The sequence below is a fragment of the Amphiura filiformis genome, chromosome 2 (genome assembly GCF_039555335.1).
Source record: "Amphiura filiformis chromosome 2, Afil_fr2py, whole genome shotgun sequence".
Classification (NCBI taxonomy): domain Eukaryota; kingdom Metazoa; phylum Echinodermata; class Ophiuroidea; order Amphilepidida; family Amphiuridae; genus Amphiura; species Amphiura filiformis.
The window spans coordinates 94,709,654-94,734,181 of NC_092629.1; the positions used below are offsets into that span (position 1 = coordinate 94,709,654).

General features: G+C 37.1%; 1 protein-coding gene across 2 annotated transcripts in view; it reads left to right on the plus strand.

Moving 5' to 3' along the window:
* Positions 1-2,378: 2,378 nt before the first annotated feature.
* The window catches only part of LOC140146859 (calcium-transporting ATPase type 2C member 1-like), a 37,640-nt gene continuing 15,490 nt past the window's right edge, over positions 2,379-24,528 (plus strand). The window contains exons 1-10 of one of the 2 annotated variants that reach the window (XM_072168751.1): positions 2,379-2,516; positions 5,328-5,457; positions 7,192-7,383; positions 7,653-7,742; positions 9,379-9,414; positions 9,939-10,000; positions 10,354-10,462; positions 14,663-14,818; positions 16,218-16,286; positions 19,864-20,006. In XM_072168751.1, the coding sequence (XP_072024852.1) occupies positions 5,356-5,457; positions 7,192-7,383; positions 7,653-7,742; positions 9,379-9,414; positions 9,939-10,000; positions 10,354-10,462; positions 14,663-14,818; positions 16,218-16,286; positions 19,864-20,006 (959 nt within the window). In that variant the 5' untranslated portion in view covers positions 2,379-2,516; positions 5,328-5,355. Of the gene's footprint in view, positions 2,517-5,327; positions 5,458-7,191; positions 7,384-7,652; positions 7,743-8,513; positions 8,598-9,378; positions 9,415-9,938; positions 10,001-10,353; positions 10,463-14,662; positions 14,819-16,217; positions 16,287-19,863; positions 20,007-24,528 lie in introns of those variants that run through there. The other variant, XM_072168750.1, reaches the window with a different exon arrangement.

Consider the following 24,528-nt stretch of genomic DNA (forward strand, 5'->3'; position numbering starts at 1 on the left):
TTTGACAATAGATTCCAGTATCATGAAGTGGTGGTTCAATAATTATGTGTACCCCCTTCCGCGCCCGGTGGTGAATATTATTCTCATGATTGGTCTGCCAAAACAAAACAAAATCCTTGTCCCCCAATTTGATTTTGAAGTGCCAAAAAAATCACACATGCACACAAAACTAGTTGTCATTTTCTTCAGAATGGGAGGGGGGGGGGCTCATGAATATTCAGGGATGGGGGTCATAAAATTTTTATACCAAAAATAAGGGGGTTATAATTTTTTTACACAAAAACAGGAAGTTATGAACTTATTCGCACGTTATGTCCCGCGTTATGTACGCATTCTTTAACTTTCAATCAAAGTGTGTCCGCAATCTTATTCATGTATTATACATGTATTATACCTATAATAGGTCCTAAATCATTGTGTGTGCTACATGCCTTTATAGTTCAAACCAGAGTTCAAACAATGAATAATTTGTCTCGAGTCTGTGTGGATGGAAGGGGGGTAAAGTTTTTTAGTCTGTGAGAGCGGGGGGGGTCATAAAAAATTGACTCCAGTCACGGATATATTTATGACCCCCTTCCGAAAAAAAATAACCTCCCCTAAATTCGCCTTCGGTACCCTAAGCACCTGCTCCCCCCTTTTGACCTGTCAAAAATCGCTTGTCCTTCCTTTCGACTACACTGAAAAAATATAGGGGTGTAAAATGACACTTTTCACGTGTATATTTTTTCTTGACACACTTAGCTACTGAAAATGACACCATGAAATGCTGAAATTGAGTACCGCAAAAGATTGGAGGTGTTATTTGACACCTTTAAAGTGTTTTGATAATAGTACCAACATGCATTGACACCAGTGTGTTGTTAATTGACACGCCAGCAGTGTATTCAAGGGTGTCATTTGACACTCCGAATTACTCCAGTAGTAGAACATGTCAATTACACTCCAAGGGAGTATGTCACTACACCCCAAGGGAGTGTGCTTCTACTACATACTCTTCTTCAGTGTCAACAAGCTTGACACCTTTGGAGTGTTAATTTGAGCTTGCCGTGCTGTGCGCATGCGTATTTTGATTTTATAGCACTGATCGTCTGCGCAGCGAAGTGGTCGTGTGAAATCGAGAGTTCCGTCTAAAATGTGAGTATTATCATTAATTTCATGTTTTTGGTATAATAAAAAAAGTACAATGACAAATATGGATATTATAGATTATACAGTATTCGTATAAATTCATGAAAACGTGTAAACTACGGCGTTATAGTATACTTTTAGTCCCCATCAATTGCATGTATGCCCAGTAAGCTTATTCTACATGTAATGTTCATGTAGGCATACGACTCTTGAGTCACGACGGTCCATGTAGCAACAGTAGCATGCAGTCTGTTATTGTCTAATCACTCTGTTCTTGTCTGATTTTTTCAGCATCATACAGTTGAGTGTGGTATCTACAACCCTACAGTATACCTGACAATGTGTGATTTCACATATCAACCAACGTGACACTTTTACTTGGTCTCTCAACCCTTGGAAAGCGTCATTTTGACACCTTTCAAAATGGGTCCTGAGACGAGACCCCAGTGGTGTCAATTTAAAATGACACCTTTAGTTGGTCTCCCAACCCTTGGAAGGGGTCATTTTGACACCTTTCAAAATGGGTCCTGAGACGAGACCCCAATGGTGTCAATTTAAATTGACACCCTAAAGGTGTCAATCATGACACCATTAAGGTGTCAAGATTACACCACATAATTGTCAAAATGACACTCTTAAGGTGTCAAGATTACACCACATAGTTGTCAAAATGACACCATAGCATGCTCATGTGGGGACCCATATGCGACACCTCTAGTGGTGTAAAATGACACCTTTATTTTTTTCAGTGTAGCTCGTCATCATGTAGCGGTTTCGTTGTCCCACTGGCCTACTTCGTAGATTGCCTGGCGATCGGAGTGTTATCGTCATTCGTCAGAGCACCTCGGACTACCTTTCGACCAGGTGGTGTATGACGTGCAGTCCCTAAATTCAGTACATTTTCATCGTCGACCGTGTAATTGAATGGGATTATTTTGAAATTTTAAAACGCTTGAAATATCACAAACAAATAGGCCTATGTTGATAAATAATATAAATACAAGCTAAAACCGTTGGGGTTCGATAATGAACCCCACAAAACTATAAACCGAGTATATGGAAAATGCCATACGGCCGGGCGGTTTCACGAGTTGCCGGCTCGATCATGTCATCCGCCGCCTGCTTTCGACCTGCCAAAAAATGCTTCTCCTTCTTGGCCTGCCAACCCCCCCTGAAGTTTTACTACTATGACGTCAGCTAATTAATATTCAAAATTTCAATAACATTATAGAATATAAAGTACTGTATGATTGATGAAACCGATGAAGATTTTTCCGACGAAAATGAAGTTGAAGACATGAATTTGGGCGTGTTGTGGACTATTTGTAGATAATATATTTTGGACGAGAATTAAGTTAATTAATAGTATAACTTTCAGTACACACCAGGTGAGTTTGACGTTGGTGACAGTGATTTGTGGATCATGTCTCATGATTTTCACACACGTAAGCTTTAAGGCCAGTCTAGACTCAGTAAGACTGCGGAACTCAGTCCTCAATGTAGTGGGAAATACATGTACAACCAATACAAGTCTACAAGATACAACAGAACAGGCGTTTCTATTAGTGAAAAATAAACAAGAAATGGAATCCAATGTTAACATATATCTGCACAAGTGACTGATAGCTTATCTTTAGTATTGATGCTTTCAGGCTTGAAATGATAGCAAGAAATGGAAATCGCCCCAAAAGATTTTAATCGTGAAATTGATCGCCACATCTTATGGATTCACATTGTCCTCCGGCGGAACTGTCAAACTGTCAATTACAACGTCTACTAGTGGACTGGTGTTTAAATCCACTCTCATCAAACTAATCAAAACTGTAAACTACAATTTTATCGGAAAAATCAAAAGAAGAAATACTAAATATTGCTTAGACTTAGTTTAAATGATGCTTACCGATCGAGTTGCCTTGACGGTGTATTTCCGATCATTTTGCAACATGGTTGAAAAATATTTCCAAGACACGAGTATCGCCATTAAGCATGGCCCGGTAACCTGGATAAAATTTCACGCAATCGATTGTCCAATCCTAGTAGTTCACCTGAGGCTGAGTGATCACGTGGTTTGCCGAATGAACGGTATCGGTGTCGGAACAAGGATTGTTACTTGTAACTAATCGTTTCGCCGGCACGTTTCAAGAAATTACATTTACGATCTTTTGATAATTAGTTAGGGATCGTTTTATTTATACCTCTGGCATGAGAGATTGAGAATGTGGGTTAAAGATAAAAGCCACTCTGTGTTCTCATTTTGCAACTAAAACAGGCTTCTCATAAAGCTTAAATTTGCGGGCCATTGGCATTATGCTGGCCATCCATGTATTTGAAACATGGCTGATATACCAAGCACCCTCACTACGTTCGGGTCTGTGAGGGTGCTCGACCAGGCATATCCTCAATGATAGTCGGTAATTTATCTTTTGGTCGTTACATGATTGACTATCATTTGAGGACTGAGTTCTTACCATACATCTTCCGAGGTGCAGTTTCAGTCTTTCAGACAATAGCTTGGGATTATTGGGGCAGAGCCTCAGAGGTTAATATCTTTTGAATTCTTTCATGACCACTGAAGCATAATCAAGCCTGTCAAGGACACTTTCGGCGTGAATTTAAAGACCATGTCACTTCGCCACAAAGAACATCAAAAGGTCATCGACACCAATTTGGTGTCTTTCACGCCTCGAAATATGATGCTTAAAGTCTATGACTGCGCCAGTCATAGGCCTTTTAGCATCATATTTCGAGGAGCGAAAGACACCAAATTGGTGTTTTATGACCTTTGACATTCTTTTGTGGCGAGTGACATGGTCTTTCAATTCACGCCGAGTGGTCATGATTGTGAACTATTTGCGTTCTACTCTTCAGAAAAATTACGTTTGTTGACGTTTTATATCAAACAATTTTCGATAACTGGTACTTACTTGGTACTTGGTTGATATCCTCCTGAGAGAACGCCATAAATGTGCTTTGACTGGAGGTGAGGAGAGTGTGGTGTAAGGTTGTCCGTTGGTGTCACGTAGCTTCTTGAGGGGCAGCTTTAAAGGCGTCAGGCTTTGGTGATAAAACTAAGTCGGTCGGTAGTCTGTTCCATGCTTTGATTGTGCGGGGGAAGAAAGAATTTGCATAACGAGACCCCATGAATTCAGACTTCTAGAGCAAGTCAAAGTACTATTTTAGCCCACATCCTGTATCCCACTATCACTCAAACAAGGAAATCTCTTCATGAATTCACTCACCTTGCGATCCTACATCATCAGTTAAAACAAACATCTAATTCTAAGTTTCCAAAAACAACTTTTCAATTTGTCATTCCTCAAAACTATGTAACTTCATTAATAAAAAATTGAAATCCTACTATTACCTGTTAATCGGTTATTGAAAATTTTGTACGATTTATGTCATTGTCAATCAAAAGGAAATTTCTAAATCGGTGTATCTAGCGAGTAGAATGCACGAGTTGAGTTCAGTTGACCAAAATGGTAGCTCCTGGTCACCTCAGATTCATAGCACGCTTGCGTAATGACCTCAGTATCAAGCTGCTCATTAAATATTCATGAATCCGACCATATTGTAACGAGCCCCTCACGGATATATCCTGCGCCTCCTCGAGCCAGTTCCGGTCCTGCCGGGACTAGAACCCACGACCCTGGGATTAAGAGGCAAGCGCGCTAGCGTATAGACCAAAAGAGGACTTCCTCGTCAGGTCTATAACACTAACGCACTTATACCTCTGTGACAATATGGTCACAATCAGTGGATCGGAGTGGTTGGAATTAATGCCAAAATCAACATGAGTCATCACAGAGAAATATTTTCTAATGGTATTGAACTAACGCTTCCACTATTTGGCACTTCACAATGTGACAGTAAAAGAAAGAAAAATGCAAAATGTTTGTTGTCTGCGGCACATTTGATTTGGTCTTCATGTGGTCTTCCCAATATAAATTTATATCAATCTCTTGCGCAAGCCATATCCAACGCTTGACCTTGTCTTTCATGCAGATTTGTGTTCAGACGTAATAGTTGCATTTGCGTTAGCATCGATGACCCGGAATTGTAAACAGGGCCATCCATAACAAACTTCAGAAAACTTTGATTTGAAAAGGTCTATCGCTCATTGCAAAATACATGTACCTGTGGAAGGTGCTTTGTTTGAAAGCTAAGTTTTGTTTAATTGTCTTTTGTTCAAATTGCAGGGATGTATTACGTACCAGCCTGGTCGTCATGGTTAGTGTAGATAACTCTCATACTGTGGACCTACATCTCCGCCAGTCACACACCGTGGATAAATCAGAGAACCAGTCATCTGAAAACGGAGAAACACAGGTAAGGGACTGGTCACTATTTATGCCAGGGGGGTGGTTACTGTAGATAACTCTCATACTGTGGACCTATATACATCTCCGCCAGTCACACACCGTGGATAAATTGGAGAACCAGTCATCTGACAACGGAGAAACACAGGTAAGGGACCGGTCACTATTTATGCCAGGGGGTGGTTAGTGAATGTCTTTCTCTGGTTGAGATTAAAACAACAATGGAAGTGAATACAGGACATCTTTAGTTATATGTGTTAAACTAGTTACTGTTATTTTATTTTATTTATTTTATTTATAACATTCGGCCGAAGACAGGCGAAGCCCAATAGTGCTCAGAGGCGACTAAATTCAAGGGATGCCATCCGGATATGTCGGGACAGGGATATGGGAAGAGGTCCGATTTTAGATGCAGGTGGAAAACCGGAGCACCCGGAGAAAAATACAACGATTATGTATCAAGAGACACTCTATTTTGCAAATATACCGCCTTAAAATTGCTCAAAAATTGCTGACGACCGGTATTTGGAGTTCTCACAGCACATACTACCATATTTGGTTGAGTTGAAGACAACAATGGAAGTGAATACAAGATATCTTTATATGTATGTTAAACTAGTTGCTGTTAATGCAACTACAAAGATTGAGTATCAAGAGACACTCTGTTTTGAAAATAGACCCCCTTATAATTGCTTCAAAATGGCTGACGACTGGCCATATTTAGGCACTCACCGCGCAAACTACCATATCTGATTGAGAATAAAACAACAATGGAAGTGAATACAAGACATCTTTTGTTATATAAATGTTAAACTAGTTAATCATAATGCAATTACAAAGATTAAGTATCAAAAGACACTCTATTTTGAAAATAGACCCCCTTATAAGTGCATGCTCATAATGGCTGACGACCGGTATTTATAACTACTCACGGCACAAACTACCATATTTGGTTGAGTTTAAAACAACAATTGAAGTGAATACAAGACATCTTTTGTTATATATATGTTAAACTAGTTGCTGTTAATGCAATAACAAATATTTAGTATCAAGAGATATTCTATTCTGAAATTAGAACCATTTACAATTGCTCACAAATGGCTGACGACCAGTATCTGGAGTATTCACGGCACAAAGTACCATATCTGGTTGAGCTTAAAACAACAATGGAAGTAAATACAAAACACTTTTTGTTATATATATGTTAAACTAGTTACTGTTAATGTAATTACAAAGAATGAGTATCAAGAGACACTCTATTTTGAAAATATACCCCCCTAAAAATGCTCCAAAATGTCCGATGACTAATGTTCCGGATAGTCACGACCATATTGGAGGCTCTTGAGCTACCAGTAAATATTGTTCAATATTTCTGAAAATTTTACAGGATAAGTTTTTCATCCAACTGAACCATTCTAGGGGTTAGGAGCATGGTATTTCAGACTTTTGTAAAATAATGGTTCTTATTTTACAAATAATGAATGCTCCATAAAAGTTGTTCCTATGTGCATGTGTCTCTCTGTGTATACGGGACTGATAGCTTAAATGGTCTTTCTGCAGGACGGATTGCCTTTAAATATGAAAGATGCCTTTGAATTTCCTGTTGGTGTTGAGTTTCCCGCTTGCACATGTCACCTTTGCAAAAATGTCATTTTGCTAAAATAATTAATGATGTTGTTTTTCCTGTTATTGAAAATCAGCAACTACCAAAACTATGTGTAATTGTGCTATTCATTTATTACAGGTTTCCAAAATGCAATTCTTCACCGCTCTCAAGGCTGCCACGTTGACATCTGACGAGGCCATAGAGCGCCTCCAAGCCAGCCCTCATGAGGGGTTGGCAACGCAAGAAGCGGAGAGAAGACTTAAAGTACATGGTCACAATGAATTTGAAATAGCAAAGGAAGAACCTTTATGGAAGAAGTACTTAGATCAAGTAAGTCAAATAATTCAGAATAGTGAACTTACTTTCATTGAGTGAAGACACTGGTAACTTATTTTGCTCTGAGCTTAAAGGAAGTCTCCGGCAACCTAACATTATGCCTTATACAAAATAATTATCAAGCACAAATCACATGGTTTTATTTTAAACAAATGCCAAACCGATCGACCCTACTTGAAAGGGCTGTGTGCCGTAGAACAGGGCTTCTTAGTCGCCTTTATATTGCATGACATTCACTCTTTCCATGTTTTTTGTTTCCACAGTTCAAAGATCCTCTGATCATGTTATTATTAGCTTCAGCCGTTGTGTCTATTGTCATGGGTCAGTTTGATGATGCTATCAGTATAACAGCGGTAAGTTCAAAGATCCTCTGATCATGTTATTATTAGCCTCAGCCGTTGTGTCTATTGTCATGGGTCAGTTTGATGACGCTATCAGTATAACAGCGGTAAGTTCAAAGATCCTCTGATCATGTTATTATTAGCCTCAGCCGTTGTGTCTATTGTCATGGGTCAGTTTGATGACGCTATCAGTATAACAGCGGTAAGTTCAAAGATCCTCTGATCATGTTATTATTAGCCTCAGCCGTTGTGTCTATTGTCATGGGTCAGTTTGATGACGCTATCAGTATAACAGCGGTAAGTTCAAAGATCCTCTGATCATGTTATTATTAGCCTCAGCCGTTGTGTCTATTGTCATGGGTCAGTTTGATGACGCTATCAGTATAACAGCGGTAAGTTCAAAGATCCTCTGATCATGTTATTATTAGCCTCAGCCGTTGTGTCTATTGTCATGGGTCAGTTTGATGACGCTATCAGTATAACAGCGGTAAGTTCAAAGATCCTCTGATCATGTTATTATTAGCCTCAGCCGTTGTGTCTATTGTCATGGGTCAGTTTGATGACGCTATCAGTATAACAGCGGTAAGTTCAAAGATCCTCTGATCATGTTATTATTAGCCTCAGCCGTTGTGTCTATTGTCATGGGTCAGTTTGATGACGCTATCAGTATAACAGCGGTAAGTTCAAAGATCCTCTGATCATGTTATTATTAGCCTCAGCCGTTGTGTCTATTGTCATGGGTCAGTTTGATGACGCTATCAGTATAACAGCGGTAAGTTCAAAGATCCTCTGATCATGTTATTATTAGCCTCAGCCGTTGTGTCTATTGTCATGGGTCAGTTTGATGACGCTATCAGTATAACAGCGGTAAGTTCAACCTAGAATTCCAGAAGATTAAAGCCATATTGTAACATTTACTGACGCCTCAATGTTTTTCAAAATACCGTATTTAAGTCAAATAAACGCCCTGGGGCGCTACATTTTCCCAAATGGGGGGCGATTTATTCAAGGTCAATTTTAGAACGATAATTCCCGTTAAAATCATTAGGTAAACTTAAAAGTCACTCTAAAATGACGAACTATGAACTAGAAACACCGACTTCTGGTTCACTTCCAGGTTTCCACTCCAGATTTTCGCCAATTATTGACGCTATTTTCGACCATGTGGGCAAGTTGGTAAGCTTACTACACAAGCTTGGAAATATTGGCATTTTTGAAACATCTTGGTTGAAAAAAGTAGTGGGGGCATTTATTTGAGGGGGGCGACTATTTGACGAAATACGGTACTGATTTTTACTCGTAATCTTGTAAAGTAATTTAGGGCCCATTACTCTATATAGCAGTGTGCATCCTCCATGGAGCAGATCCTGTTACTATTAGTACTAATTTTGAAGTGAAACGTCAAGAGCTCGTCTTGAATTGTTCCTCGTTTTGAAGTAACTAATAACTAACAGCCATTAGATAATTCCTCATTGTTACAGCTAATTCAAAATAAGGTGGTTTGTCCAATACCAGGTTCTTCTTTTTCAGAATGATATCAGGTAATTTATGCCTTTTACCCAAATAAAACTATGGCTGTGTGTGTTTTTATTGTTTGTTTACATTTCACCTGTTATTTATTTATTTATTTTGTCCACTTTATCCACAGGCAATCACAATAGTAGTAACAGTAGCTTTTGTACAGGTAAGCTAAACATATTTGGATTGTTTCTTGTTATTTAAGGAGATTGTTAATCCCATTTGTTAGGTCTTGGCTCTTTTAATGGAGATTTGTGTTCAGGCTAAATAGTTGTGCTTGTGTTAGCCATACCGCAGAATCATGGCATGTTGCCTATGGGGATCGACACCAAGTTAGGTACCACGTGAGCAAACTAAAAAATAGCGCAAATAGCGCAAGCATACACAAAAGAAACTTCGCAGGTAAGATGAGCGATGTTGCCAGGTCTGAACGCTGTGCCGGCGTCAGCTGAATTTGAGTACGCTTAGAGAGTACAGGCATGAAAAATTCCAATTTGTGTGTTTATTAATCTATGGTGTTAGCATCGATGACACTCAATAAACAAATTTAGCAGCTATCTTTGGAAAGCTTTGATTTGAAAAAGTCTTAACAATTGGTAAACAGCTGGCCATGTTGGGGTCAGATATGCTACAAATTTATACAACTTACCATTCCATAAATATGATTTTGTTTTCATCTTTTGTTTACAGGAATATAGATCTGAAAAGTCATTAGAGAAATTGAGTAAACTTGTGCCACCTACTTGTCACTGGTAAGATATCTGTACCCTTCCCAAAATCCTTTGCAACATGACACATCACCTCATTAGAGCAATATTACTTTCTCTATTATGTTGAGAATAAGCAGGGTTTGATTTACTTTGAAAAATGTGAATAGCAATTTTCATCAAATTCTGTATCAGGTGATGTTTTTACATGATATTAGCAGACATTTACATTGTAAAAAATTGCTACAAGCTGAAATTGTGTAGCAGGTTGTCGAAAATGGGAAGCATTTTGCTCTGCTACACCAGGTAAATCAAATGCTGAGAATAATAGACTGGTTAAACATGGGTTGATGGGTTTACATTAAATTACAATTAAATATTGTATTTTGTTTTTGCAGTGTTCGTGATGGGAAACTGTTTGATTTCTTAGCAAGAAATCTGGTTCCTGGAGACACAGTGCATCTGAATGTAGGCGATAGAGTACCAGCCGATATGAGGCTATTTGAAGTAAGTGTCTACAATTGCTAAATAAATTATCGGTATTTATATAGCGCCTTACCACAGATCACGGAGTGTTCAAAGCGCTGTAATTTTGCTGCCATGGTGAATCATCACAATCAGATCGCAAGGCATTGTGCAGCCAGAAAAGCGCAAACCTATCCGCACTTTGTAACATCCACCATTTATCTGTGCAGCTCCCCAAATTCCATTGAGTGAAGGAAGTTTTTGATAACCAAACAACTAATCACCAATTTTTTTAAAAGAGGAGGAAACCGGAGATCCCGCCCTAGCAGAAATTCTATACAGCAAGAAGTATATCAAAAGTGTATCAAAGTGTATTAAAACTGTATCAAACAGCAATTTGATACAGTTTTGATATACAAAGGGTGTATTGAAAATGTATCAACTGAAAATATAGGGTATCAAAACTGTATCAAATACCACCTAACTATATCAAAAATGTATCAAAAGTGTATCGAATTTGAACTTAGTTAATTTTGGCCATGCTTGTGGTGTATCAAAAGTGTATCAAATTGGATTTTGCAGTTTTTTAGTGTATGTAAAGTGTATCAAAATGAACTTAGTTCATTTTTGGTGCTAGATGTATATCAAAAATGTATCAAATTGGACTTAGTCAAATTCTGGCTGCATACAGTGTATCAAAAGTGTATTAAATTGGACTTTGCCTGTTTTTTAGTGTATGTAAAGTGTATCAAATTGAACTTAGTTAATTTTTGGTGGCTAGAGGTATATCAAAAGTGTATTAAATTGGACTTAGTCAAATTCTGGCTGCCTACAGTGTATCAAAAGCGTATTAAATTGGACTTGGTTTATTTTGGGTGGCTAGAGGTATATCAAAAGTGTATCAAATTGGGCTTTCATAAACTGACCTTTTGTAGTGTATCAAAACTGTATCAATAACTGATCACATGTCTAGATAATGACTCATCATTTTCAAATTTGCCCATGTGGCATGTGCATGCAGTTAACACCAGGATTTGCATTTGGAAATGTACTGTATTTTAGAGCAAATTATGGTGTTTTATTTATCATGATGAAGATACAAACATGCTTGTAGACTGCACATTAGGTTACAATGTATTTGTAATCAAGGACTGTGATTATAAAAAGAGGATATTTTATTGACTTTGTTCTGATAAGGTAAGCTTACTATATATTATATATAGGGCCTTTATGTATATGTATTATGCATGAATATAGCACATGCCTGTATAGTAAAAAACCCATCTTTTTGCTATTGGTAGTCTTTTTGTCTCTTTATTGAGGGTAACAACTTCAGTGACAAGCACTGCTTTCCAAGCAGGCCCTCTGATGTATGTATGTTCCATTTTGGTTGGGTTTTGCTTCTTTTTTGCAATACTTTCTCAATTCTTTCTATTGTGTTGTAATTTTGAACGTTGATAGGAGAAAGTGCATTGAGCTGCTCCGTGATGGGGGAAAGTGCTAGAGGTCAGCATTGGTAGTAGAGGGCAGTGTTGCATTTGAGCTTGATTAGACTAATTTCAAAATTTGACCTTTGACCCCTTCACTTTGAGCTTTGGGGTCATTATGTTTGCAAATATGTTTAGATCATGTAAGGATAATTCTTGTTGAATTTAGCTTGATTGGACCAATTTTGAAATTTGAAAAACTATCAAAAGTGTATAAAAAACTGTATTAAAAGTGTATAAAAACTGTATCAAAAGTGTATAAAAACTGTATCAAAAGTATATCAAAAAAACTATCAAAAGTGTATCAAAAAACTATCAAAAGTGTATCAAAAAACTATATCAAAAGTGTATCAAATGGCATGTATCAAAAATAGGGCGGTCCCCCTGGCCAGCATTAGAATTGGAACCCTGATTTGATACAGTAACATATTTGATACACTTTTGATATAATTATGTATAAAATGTGTATGAAATGAAAGGATAAAAATTTCAATGCTAATTTGATACAGTTTAAATTGAAACCCTGATTTGATACAGTAACATATTCGATACACTTTTGATATAAATTATGTATGAAATGTGTACGAAATGAAAGGATTAAAATTTCAACGCTAATTTGATACAGTTTAAATTGGAACCCTGATTTGATACAGTTACATATTTCATACACTTTTGATATAATTATGTATGAAATGTGTATGGAATGAAAGGATAAAATTTCAATGCTAATTTGATACAGTTTAAATTGGAACCCTGATTTGATACAGTTACATATTTCATACACTTTTGATATTGTTATGTATGAAATGTGTATGAAATGAAAGGATAAAAATTTCAATGCTAATTTGATACAGTTTAAATTGGAACCCTGATTTGATACAGTTACATATTTCATACACTTTTGATATAATTATGTATGAAATGTGTATGAAATGAAAGGATAAAAATTTCAATGCTAATTTGATAGTTTAAATTTGAACCCTGATTTGATACAGTTACATATTTCATACACTTTTGATATAATTATGTATGAAATGTGTATGGAATGAAAGGATAAAAATTTCAATGCTAATTTGATACAGTTTAAATTGGAACCCTCATTTGATACAGTTACATATTTCATACACTTTTGATATTATTATGTATGAAATGTGTATAAAATGAAAGGATAAAAATTTGAACGCTAATTTGATAGTTTAAATTGGAACCCTGATTTGATACAGTTACATATTTCATACACTTTTGATATTATTATGTATGAAATGTGTATGAAATGAAAGGATAAAAATTTCAATGCTAATTTGATACAGTTTAAATTGGAACGCTGATTTGATACAGTAACATATGCGATACACTTTTGATATAAATTATGTATGAAATGTGTATGAAATGAAAGGATAAAAATTTCAATGCTAATTTGATACAGTTTAAATTGGAACCCTGATTTGATACAGTTACATATTTCATACACTTTTGATATAATTATGTATGAAATGTGTATGGAATGAAAGGATAAAAATTTCAATGCTAATTTGATAGTTTAAATTGGAACCCTGATTTGATACAGTAACATATTCGATACACTTTTGATATTAAGTATGTATGAAATGTGTATGAAATGAAAGGATAAAAATTTCAATGCTAATTTGATACAGTTTAAATTGGAACCCTGATTTGATACAGTTACATATTTGATACACTTTTGATATAATTATGTATGAAATATGTATGAAATGAAAGGATACATTTCATTTGATACTTTTTTGATACATTATCTTGGCATTTGATACACTTTTGATATGTATAAAATGTGTATGCAATGTTAATTTGATACAGTTTTGATACATAAAAGTGTATGAAATGAGGGTTCCAATTCAAATACTTTTATTTCATACATTTTTCATACGTATCAAAAGTCGTGTATCAAAAGTGTATCAAATTTCAGCCAGGGCGGAGAAAACCTGTGAGAGCGAGCATGGAATCGGGATAAACCAAGTGCACATGAGTGCTTGGGCCGCGCTGGGGCTTGAACGCGGGCCCTCAGTGGTGCAAAGCGAGGGAACTACCGCTGCGCTAACTGGCCCTGCTATTTCTAGTTACGCTTGAAGGGTCATTAGCAGGGACAGGCGATTTGCGCGGAACTTTTTTTCCGCGCAATTTGCTATTTTTTTTCCTATGGGCAGGGATACATGATTTGCACTGAAAAAATAGTTCCGCGCAATTTGCTATTTATTTTCGCGCAAATCGCCTGTCCCTGGTCATTAGTCCAAAAGTCCAATAACTTAGTTGTAAATCCTAACTTCACCCTAACCTAATCCAACCCAAATTGCAACCAAGTATGCTAGAGCTGTAAAGATTTTTCAGCAATTTTCGAGTACACTATTCATTTCAAAACATCAACATAAAAAGTCTTTTTTTTTTCTCAAAATGACAAGAGCTATCTTAAGAACCACTGAACCAATACTAGGCTTGTTTGTACTCATTTTATTGCATTTTATTCATGCTTATTCCAAATATGGTCATGAAATTTTTGAATTAAAAAAAACAAAACTTGTCATCTGCAGTCGACACCCACGGAGCATGGATTATTAACATTATTCTCATTACTTGTTGTTTTTCATGAACATTGATGAGTCCTGCTATTATTATTCTCATTTCTTGTTGTTGTTCAGGCCACTGATTTAGCCATTGATGAATCCTGCTATTATTATTATTTTTATTATTATTATTATTATTATTACTTGTTGTTTTTCAGGCCACAGATTTGGCCATTGATGAGTCCAGCTTTACGGGTGAAACCAAATCAAGCAGTAAAAATATCCAAAGAGAAGACCCTTCCAATGGTCGTAAACGAGCTACGTTTAGAAATATTGCGTACATGGGGACGCTGGTTAGATGTGGGCATGGCAAGGTAAGAATGTGTGTGGGGGTGCACTTGGTGGTGTGTAAAATAGAGCCTATCCGCATGTCTGAGATGGGCTACTTTTCTTCAGACATGCTATCCTAACCAGCGCGTATGATGGACACTCTGTAATGTTGTCACTATAACTAGTAGTGTTGTACTACGAACTACCAAAATTCCAGGACAAAATTGACCTAATATGTGATGTTTATCTTCCAATTGACCTTTATAGGCCACAATTATCCTTATTTCGACCCATATCAGCATTATAATCGCAAATCACTCGCGCACACATGTCCCAGTATATCATTTTGTCAGCTGAATGATTTTGCAAGTTTGCCCATCTTGGAACTTTTGTTCACTGATGACTACACACTAGTCCAGTCAAAGTGGGTTTTGACTCACCACTAATTGCAACAGAATTTTTTTCACTGCTATGAATGTTAGAGATGTCCCCTAAACAGCATACAAAAAGTATACTAAAATATACTTGGTGGAAATGTAGTTTTTGGCGGGAAAAGGTCAAACAGGGGTCAAATTTCAAAATCGCTCCAATCATTTTAAAAACTATACCACATTATTCCTCTAGTCATAAGGATTCAGAAAAAATATAGTTTGCTATATCTGTGATGTATGGTTCTTGAGTTATAACCGAAAATGTCAAAGGTCAAATATTGGGTTCAACAGAGGTCAAAAAACTAAAAATTGTCTGATTTTAACCAAAATGGTCTCAAATTGTTCGGCTTGCAATTTTAGTATATTTTTGGTATGATGTTCAGGGGACATCTCTAAAATGTATGAAAGTGAAAAAAATTCTGTTGCAATTAGTGGTGAGTGACACCACTAATTTGTTTAGATTGACTGGACTACACTAAGACAAAGCCCAAGCACCGATACATCAAACCAAAGTTACACATGAAATGTATGGACGGGTTACTTTCAAGCCAGACAGATTAATTTTAAGGAGCAGCCTGTTCTGTGGACTAGTTGCTTTTTGCCTGAATTTTACACACTGATGCGGTGGTGTGCATTGGAGTAGGGTATGCATGTATCATGTGATTGTTTATATTTTTATTTTTAAATCAGATTTTAATCAAGCAACCATGATTCTTATACATCATGTAAACATACTGAAATATTTTCACTAAAATATTACACAATTCTTCCACAAATGCTGTAAAACATATTTTACCGACATGTTTTTATATTTTGTAAAAAAATGTTAAAAAAATGGGAGGAAAAATAGTTAGATTGTTCAATTTTTCCAAGACAAATGCGCGCAACAAAACAAAGCTGTGCAGCAGCTTTGAAACATATTTGTATGTGTGATATTGATTACTCTATGCCCGCTTATGTTATCCATTTCTTTTGCATTTAATGTTTTTTCTTCATTTTTTTTTCTTGGCAGGGTGTGGTGATAGGTACTGGAGAAAACTCACAATTTGGTGATGTCTTCAAGATGATGCAGGCTGAGGAGGTATTGGGCTATTCCTGTTGAAATCCATACACCCTCTGTTGAAGACATGACCTTAATCTTCCACACAGGGAGTGTGAATTTCAAATGGAGTTACCCATTCAGTGTTGTCTGCTCCAAAATGGGCTACTCCTGTTGAAATCCATACACCCTCTATGAAAGACATGACCTTAATCTTCCACACAGGGAGTGTGAATTTTAAATAGGGTTGCCCATTCAGTGTTGTCTGCTCCAAAATGGGCAATTCCTGTTGAAATCCATACACCCTTTATGGGAGGCATGGCCTTATTCTTCCACATAGGGAGTGTGAATTTCAAATGCAGTTACCTATTCAGTGTTGTCAGCTCCAAAATGGGCTACTCCTGTTAAAATCCATACACCCTCTATGAAAGACATGACCTTAATCTGCCACACAGGGAGTGTGAATTTTAAATAGGGTTGCCCATTCAGTGTTGTCTGCTCCAAAATGGGCAATTCTTGTTAAAATCCATACACCCTCTATGAAAGACATGACCTTAATCTTCCACACAGGGAGTGTGAATATTAAATGGAGTTACCCGTTCAGTGTCGTCTGCTCCTAAATGGGCTACTCCTGTTAAAATCCATACACCCTCTATGAAAGACATGACCTTAATCTGCCACACAGGGAGTGTGAATATTAAATGGAGTTACCCGTTCAGTGTCGTCTGCTCCTAAATGGGCTACTCCTGTTAAAATCCATACACCCTCTATGAAAGACATGACCTTAATCTTCCACACAGGGAGTGTGAATTTTAAATAGGGTTGCCCATTCAGTGTTGTCTGCTCCAAAATGGGCAATTCTTGTTAAAATCCATACACCCTCTATGAAAGACATGACCTTAATCTTCCACACAGGGAGTGTGAATTTCAAATGGAGTTACTATTCAGTGTTGTCTGCTCCAAAATGGGCTACTCCTGTTGAAATCCATACACCCCCTATGGGAGATATGACTTAAATCTTCCACACAGGGAGTGTGAATTTCAAATGGAGTTACCCGTTCAGTGTCGTCTGCTCCTAAATGGGCTATTCCTGTTGAAATCCATACACCCCCTATGGAAGGCATGACCTTAATCTTCCACACAGGGAGTGTGAATTTCAAATAAGGTTGCCCATTCAGTGTTGTCTGCTCCAAAATGGGCAATACTTGTTGAAATCCATACACCCTTTATGGAAGACATTACCTTATTCTTCCACATAGGGAGTGTGAATTTCAAATGCAGTTACCTATTCAGTGTTGTCAGCTCCAAAATGGGCTACTCCTGTTAAAATCCATACACCCTCTATGAAAGACATGACCTTAAATCTTCCACACAGGGAGTGTGAATTTTAAATAGGGTTGCCCATTCAGTGTTGTCTGCTCCAAAATAGGCAATTCCTGTTGAAATCCATACACACTTTATGGAAGACCTGACCTTAATCTTCCACATAGGGAGTGTGAATTTCAAATTCAGATTAAGGTCATGTCTTCCATAGGGTGTGTGGATTTCAACTGGAATATCTCATTTCATGTGTTTGCTTGATGCAAGAAACATAAACTTATAAGTATAATAGAAACCCTTATAGATTTAAAAACACAAGAATTTGATGTCTGTGCCTTCTGAGGTTGTGTGAGTCAGCCAATGCTAGTACAGTGTTTGAACCTCACGGCCTCCACCAACTTTTCATTGTTTACATGCTTACATTGAAGCTACTTTAAGGTGGCAAACAATGTCCAGTGTTGTACCAGACCTATCATAGGTACCCATGGGCTAAGTTATACCTTCAGCACAAAGGCTTAGCTAGTGACCCATCCTCCCAATTCGCAATCACAAACTTGGACAGGCAGAAAAATGCCCAGGCAGTCCATAACCATCCAAATAATAATCCCTGATGTGATCATTTTAAAGTACCATAATTATATTATCATTTAAGAATTCTACATTGTTTAAAATCAACAACTTAAAGTCTCTAAATGTCTATAAGAAGGCAATTTCTGATGTATTTACAGTTGTATCACAATTGCTGATTGTAGCAGAGCCGCCATTTTGAATTTGAAATTTTCATTGGTCGCAATTTTGCCAATAGGTGATGCATGCACTGTCAGTGAAAGTAGTGTTCAGATCTTGTTTCAGGAAATGTATTATGTGAAAGATGTGTAAATCATGCTTTCAAAACATTTCCATGTTTTTTTTGTTGTAAAATGCAAGGTGAACAATAGCCCAATACTAATGACCATGTCAAGCACTTATGTAAGCAACAGGCATAAAGATTATTAGTAATCCTTATGGGCCAATCAGTGGTTCACAGCAGCTTAGGAGAGTGACAAGAACCCTCTGCTAAATCATAATCCCAAAAGATGTTGATGTAACACAGCTCTTGAAGGATTGAGCTCCATAATCATTGATCTTCCCAACTACACACTCTGGGATTCCATTCCAAACATTTATTTATATTTTAAATTTTGGTAGGGCGCGTTAGCGCAGCGGTAATTCCCTCACTTTGCACCACTGAGGTCCCGGGTTCAAGCCCCGGCGCGGCCCAAGGACACATGTGCACTTGGTTTATCCCGATTCCATGCTCGCTCTTGCAGGTTTTCTCCGGGATCTCCGGTTTCCTCCTGTATCGCAAAAATCGGTGATTAGTTGTTTGGTTATCAAAAACTTCCTTCACCCAATGGAATTTGGGGAGCTGCACAGATAATTGGTGGATGTTACAATCTAAATGCGGATAGGTGTGCGCTGCTCGGCAGCAACCTAGTTGATGCGATCTGATTGTGATGATTCACCATTGCAGCAAAATTACAGCGCTTTGAGTCCTTTAAGATCTGGAGAAAGGCGCTTTATAAATCCAAAATTTATTTATTTTATTTATTTAAATATTTTCTTGAAATGAAAATGACTCGTGCAAGAACAATATTTTCCAAAACATCAGCTGTCCCCACACTCGCCTTTGTCTTTTTGGTAGGGAAAGGTGGCCCACGTATTCTGTATCTGACTTCATTCAGGATACCAGTCCTTGCTAGTTTCTTGTCGGCTATAGACTACTACAACAAGATTAAGGATATCCAGTAGTGTGCGCACAAGGGGAGGGGGTATTTTATAGTGAGAAGTATACATTTCTCCCGCTTAATCCCAGGTGGAGATGAAAATGTTGGGGCCTGTGGATGGGCCGTTTCTGGCCCATGGGGGTACTCGGTACAAATGACCATACTTGGATGTGCTGCAAACTTGGGCAGCATATTCAGCCTTTTGGTGTATCAATGATCTCTTTTTAGGCCAATTTTGCCTCACTGCTGTCAAAATTTTGGAAATTTACCCAAACTTTGAGGTAAAAGTTGTACAAACTAAGGTAATTTGTGTGAAATTTGACTGAAAATTTGACTTTTGGTATATCGATGATTCCAAATTTCTTGAAAAATAATAATACTGATAGATCTACTTGCAAATTCTCAGCAGGACACTTGAGTACCCCTGGGTTATTTGGATCCCGACTAAAACCCAAATGTACAGTGCATACAATAATAATGCAACTTGCCATTATTATCTTTGATGATATCAAATGTGTTTTCTTCACCACCAGGCTCCAAAGACACCCCTACAAAAGAGCATGGGTCAGCTGGGAACCCAGCTCTCCTTCTACTCATTCTGTATCATTGGTTGTATTATGTTTCTTGGCTGGATCCAGAACAGAAAACTGTTAGATATGTTTACTATTGGAGTAAGGTGAGTATAAAAGAGCCAATAAATCAACTTGGGACCTGTGGGGACCATTTATATCATTGGTTGTATTATGTTTCTTGGCTGGATCCAGAACAGAAAACTGTTAGATATGTTTACTATTGGAGTAAGGTGAGTATAAAAGAGCCAATAAATCAACTTGGGACCTGTGGGGACCATTTATATCATTGGTTGTATTATGTTTCTTGGCTGGATCCAGAACAGAAAACTGTTAGATATGTTTACTATTGGAGTAAGGTGAGTATAAAAGAGCCAATAAATCAACATGGGACCAGTAGGGGCCATTTATATCATTGGTTTTATTATGTTTCTTGGCTGGATCCAGAACAGAAAACTGTTAGATATGTTTACTATTGGAGTAAGGTGAGTATAAAAGAGCCAATAAATCAACATGGGACCAGTAGGGACCATTTATATCATTGGTTGTATTATGTTTCTTGGCTGGATCCAGAACAGAAAACTGTTAGATATGTTTACTATTGGAGTAAGGTGAGTATAAAAGAGCCAATAAATCAACTTGGGACCTGTGGGGACCATTTATATCATTGGTTGTATTATGTTTCTTGGCTGGATCCAGAACAGAAAACTGTTAGATATGTTTACTATTGGAGTAAGGTGAGTATAAAAGAGCCAATAAATCAACATGGGACCAGTGGGGACCATTTATATCATTGGTTGTATTATGTTTCTTGGCTGGTTCCAGAACAGAAAACTGTTAGATATGTTTACTATTGGAGTAAGGTGAGTATAAAAGAGCCAAAAAATCAACATGGGACCAGTAGGGACCATTTATATCATTGGTTGTATTATGTTTCTTGGCTGGATCCAGAACAGAAAACTGTTAGATATGTTTACTATTGGAGTAAGGTGAGTATAAAAGAGCCAATAAATCAACATGGGACCAGTAGGGACCATTTATATCATTGGTTGTATTATGTTTCTTGGCTGGATCCAGAACAGAAAACTGTTAGATATGTTTACTATTGGAGTAAGGTGAGTATAAAAGAGCCAAAAAATCAACATGGGACCAGTAGGGACCATTTATATCATTGGTTGTATTATGTTTCTTGGCTGGATCCAGAACAGAAAACTGTTAGATATGTTTACTATTGGAGTAAGGTGAGTATAAAAGAGCCAATAAATCAACATGGGACCAGTAGGGACCATTTATATCATTGGTTGTATTATGTTTCTTGGCTGGATCCAGAACAGAAAACTGTTAGATATGTTTACTATTGGAGTAAGGTGAGTATAAAAGAGCCAATAAATCAACATGGGACCAGTAGGGACCATTTATATCATTGGTTGTATTATGTTTCTTGGCTGGATCCAGAACAGAAAACTGTTAGATATGTTTACTATTGGAGTAAGGTGAGTATAAAAGAGCCAATAAATCAACATGGGACCAGTGGGGACCATTTATATCATTGGTTGTATTATGTTTCTTGGCTGGATCCAGAACAGAAAACTGTTAGATATGTTTACTATTGGAGTAAGGTGAGTATAAAAGAGCCAATAAATCAACTTGGGACCTGTGGGGACCATTTATATCATTGGTTGTATTATGTTTCTTGGCTGGATCCAGAACAGAAAACTGTTAGATATGTTTACTATTGGAGTAAGGTGAGTATAAAAGAGCCAATAAATCAACATGGGACCAGTGGGGACCATTTATATCATTGGTTGTATTATGTTTCTTGGCTGGTTCCAGAACAGAAAACTGTTAGATATGTTTACTATTGGAGTAAGGTGAGTATAAAAGAGCCAAAAAATCAACATGGGACCAGTAGGGACCATTTATATCATTGGTTGTATTATGTTTCTTGGCTGGATCCAGAACAGAAAACTGTTAGATATGTTTACTATTGGAGTAAGGTGAGTATAAAAGAGCCAATAAATCAACATGGGACCAGTAGGGACCATTTATATCATTGGTTGTATTATGTTTCTTGGCTGGATCCAGAACAGAAAACTGTTAGATATGTTTACTATTGGAGTAAGGTGAGTATAAAAGAGCCAAAAAATCAACATGGGACCAGTAGGGACCATTTATATCATTGGTTGTATTATGTTTCTTGGCTGGATCCAGAACAGAAAACTGTTAGATATGTTTACTATTGGAGTAAGGTGAGTATAAAAGAGCCAATAAATCAACATGGGACCAGTAGGGACCATTTATATCATTGGTTGTATTATGTTTCTTGGCTGGATCCAGAACAGAAAACTGTTAGATATGTTTACTATTGGAGTAAGGTGAGTATAAAAGAGCCAATAAATCAACATGGGACCAGTAGGGACCATTTATATCATTGGTTGTATTATGTTTCTTGGCTGGATCCAGAACAGAAAACTGTTAGATATGTTTACTATTGGAGTAAGGTGAGTATAAAAGAGCCAATAAATCAACATGGGACCAGTAGGGACCATTTATATCATTGGTTGTATTATGTTTCTTGGCTGGATCCAGAACAGAAAACTGTTAGATATGTTTACTATTGGAGTAAGGTGAGTATAAAAGAGCCAATAAATCAACATGGGACCAGTAGTGACCATTTATATCATTGGTTGTATTATGTTTCTTGGCTGGATCCAGAACAGAAAACTGTTAGATATGTTTACTATTGGAGTAAGGTGAGTATAAAAGAGCCAATAAATCAACATGGGACCAGTGGGGACCATTTATATCATTGGTTGTATTATGTTTCTTGGCTGGATCCAGAACAGAAAACTGTTAGATATGTTTACTATTGGAGTAAGGTGAGTATAAAAGAGCCAATAAATCAACTTGGGACCAGTAGGGACCATTTATATCATTGGTTGTATTATGTTTCTTGGCTGGATCCAGAACAGAAAACTGTTAGATATGTTTACTATTGGAGTAAGGTGAGTATAAAAGAGCCAATAAATCAACTTGGGACCTGTGGGGACCATTTATATCATTGGTTGTATTATATTTCTTGGGTGGATCCAGAACAGAAAACTGTTGGATATGTTTACTATTGGAGTAAGGTGAGTATAAAAGAGCCAATAAATCAACATGGGACCAGCAGGGACCATTTATATCATTGGTTGTATTATGTTTCTTGGCTGGATCCAGAACAGAAAACTGTTAGATATGTTTACTATTGGAGTAAGGTGAGTATAAAAGAGCCAAAAAATCAACATGGGACCAGTAGGGACCATTTATATCATTGGTTGTATTATGTTTCTTGGCTGGATCCAGAACAGAAAACTGTTAGATATGTTTACTATTGGAGTAAGGTGAGTATAAAAGAGCCAATAAATCAACATGGGACCAGTGGGGACCATTTATATCATTGGTTGTATTATGTTTCTTGGCTGGATCCAGAACAGAAAACTGTTAGATATGTTTACTATTGGAGTAAGGTGAGTATAAAAGAGCCAATAAATCAACATGGGACCAGTGGGGACCATTTATATCATTGGTTGTATTATGTTTCTTGGCTGGATCCAGAACAGAAAACTATTAGATATGTTTACTATTGGAGTAAGGTGAGTATAAAAGAGCCAATAAATCAACATGGGACCAGTGGGGACCATTTATATCATTGGTTGTATTATGTTTCTTGGCTGGATCCAGAACAGAAAACTGTTAGATATGTTTACTATTGGAGTAAGGTGAGTATAAAAGAGCCAATAAATCAACATGGGACCAGTGGGGACCATTTATATCATTGGTTGTATTATGTTTCTTGGCTGGATCCAGAACAGAAAACTGTTAGATATGTTTACTATTGGAGTAAGGTGAGTATAAAAGAGCCAATAAATCAACATGGGACCAGTGGGGACCATTTATATCATTGGTTGTATTATGTTTCTTGGCTGGATCCAGAACAGAAAACTGTTAGATATGTTTACTATTGGAGTAAGGTGAGTATAAAAGAGCCAATAAATCAACTTGGGACCAGTAGGGACCATTTGTTAAGCAATGAAACAAAACTTGATATGCATGTAAAGCATATCACTTAAAGGTATTGTTACTCAAAAGGTAAAGCATATATCCAGCATAAAAGGATGTCCATGTTAGAAATAAAGTATTTTATAGTTATAAAAGTAATAAATATTCTTTCCATTAACCCTAACACCTGAAGGGCTTTTTGGCGACTGGAAGGGAAATAATCAAGGAATAAAAACAAAGAAGTTGTTTGCTCTGGGTGGGATTCGAACCGGAGATCCCACTGCATGCCATGCACTAGGGCAGTGACACTTAGGCACCAGAGCCGAATTTGTTCGATATTTGTATCGACCGTCATAATGTATTGGGCAATGCATTACTTACAAAGATTAAATGTTATAACAATTACTAATAGCTAATTAATTGATATTTCATAAATAATAAGGATCAACCAAGTATCAATGCTAGATCAAAAGATTTACTAATTTGGTTCTATTGCCTTAGTCACAGGTCTTTCCCGCAGTGCATATGTCATGTAGTATTTTGCAGCACTCAGGCGTGGTAGGGTTAAGCAATCAAAGAGGAATTTTA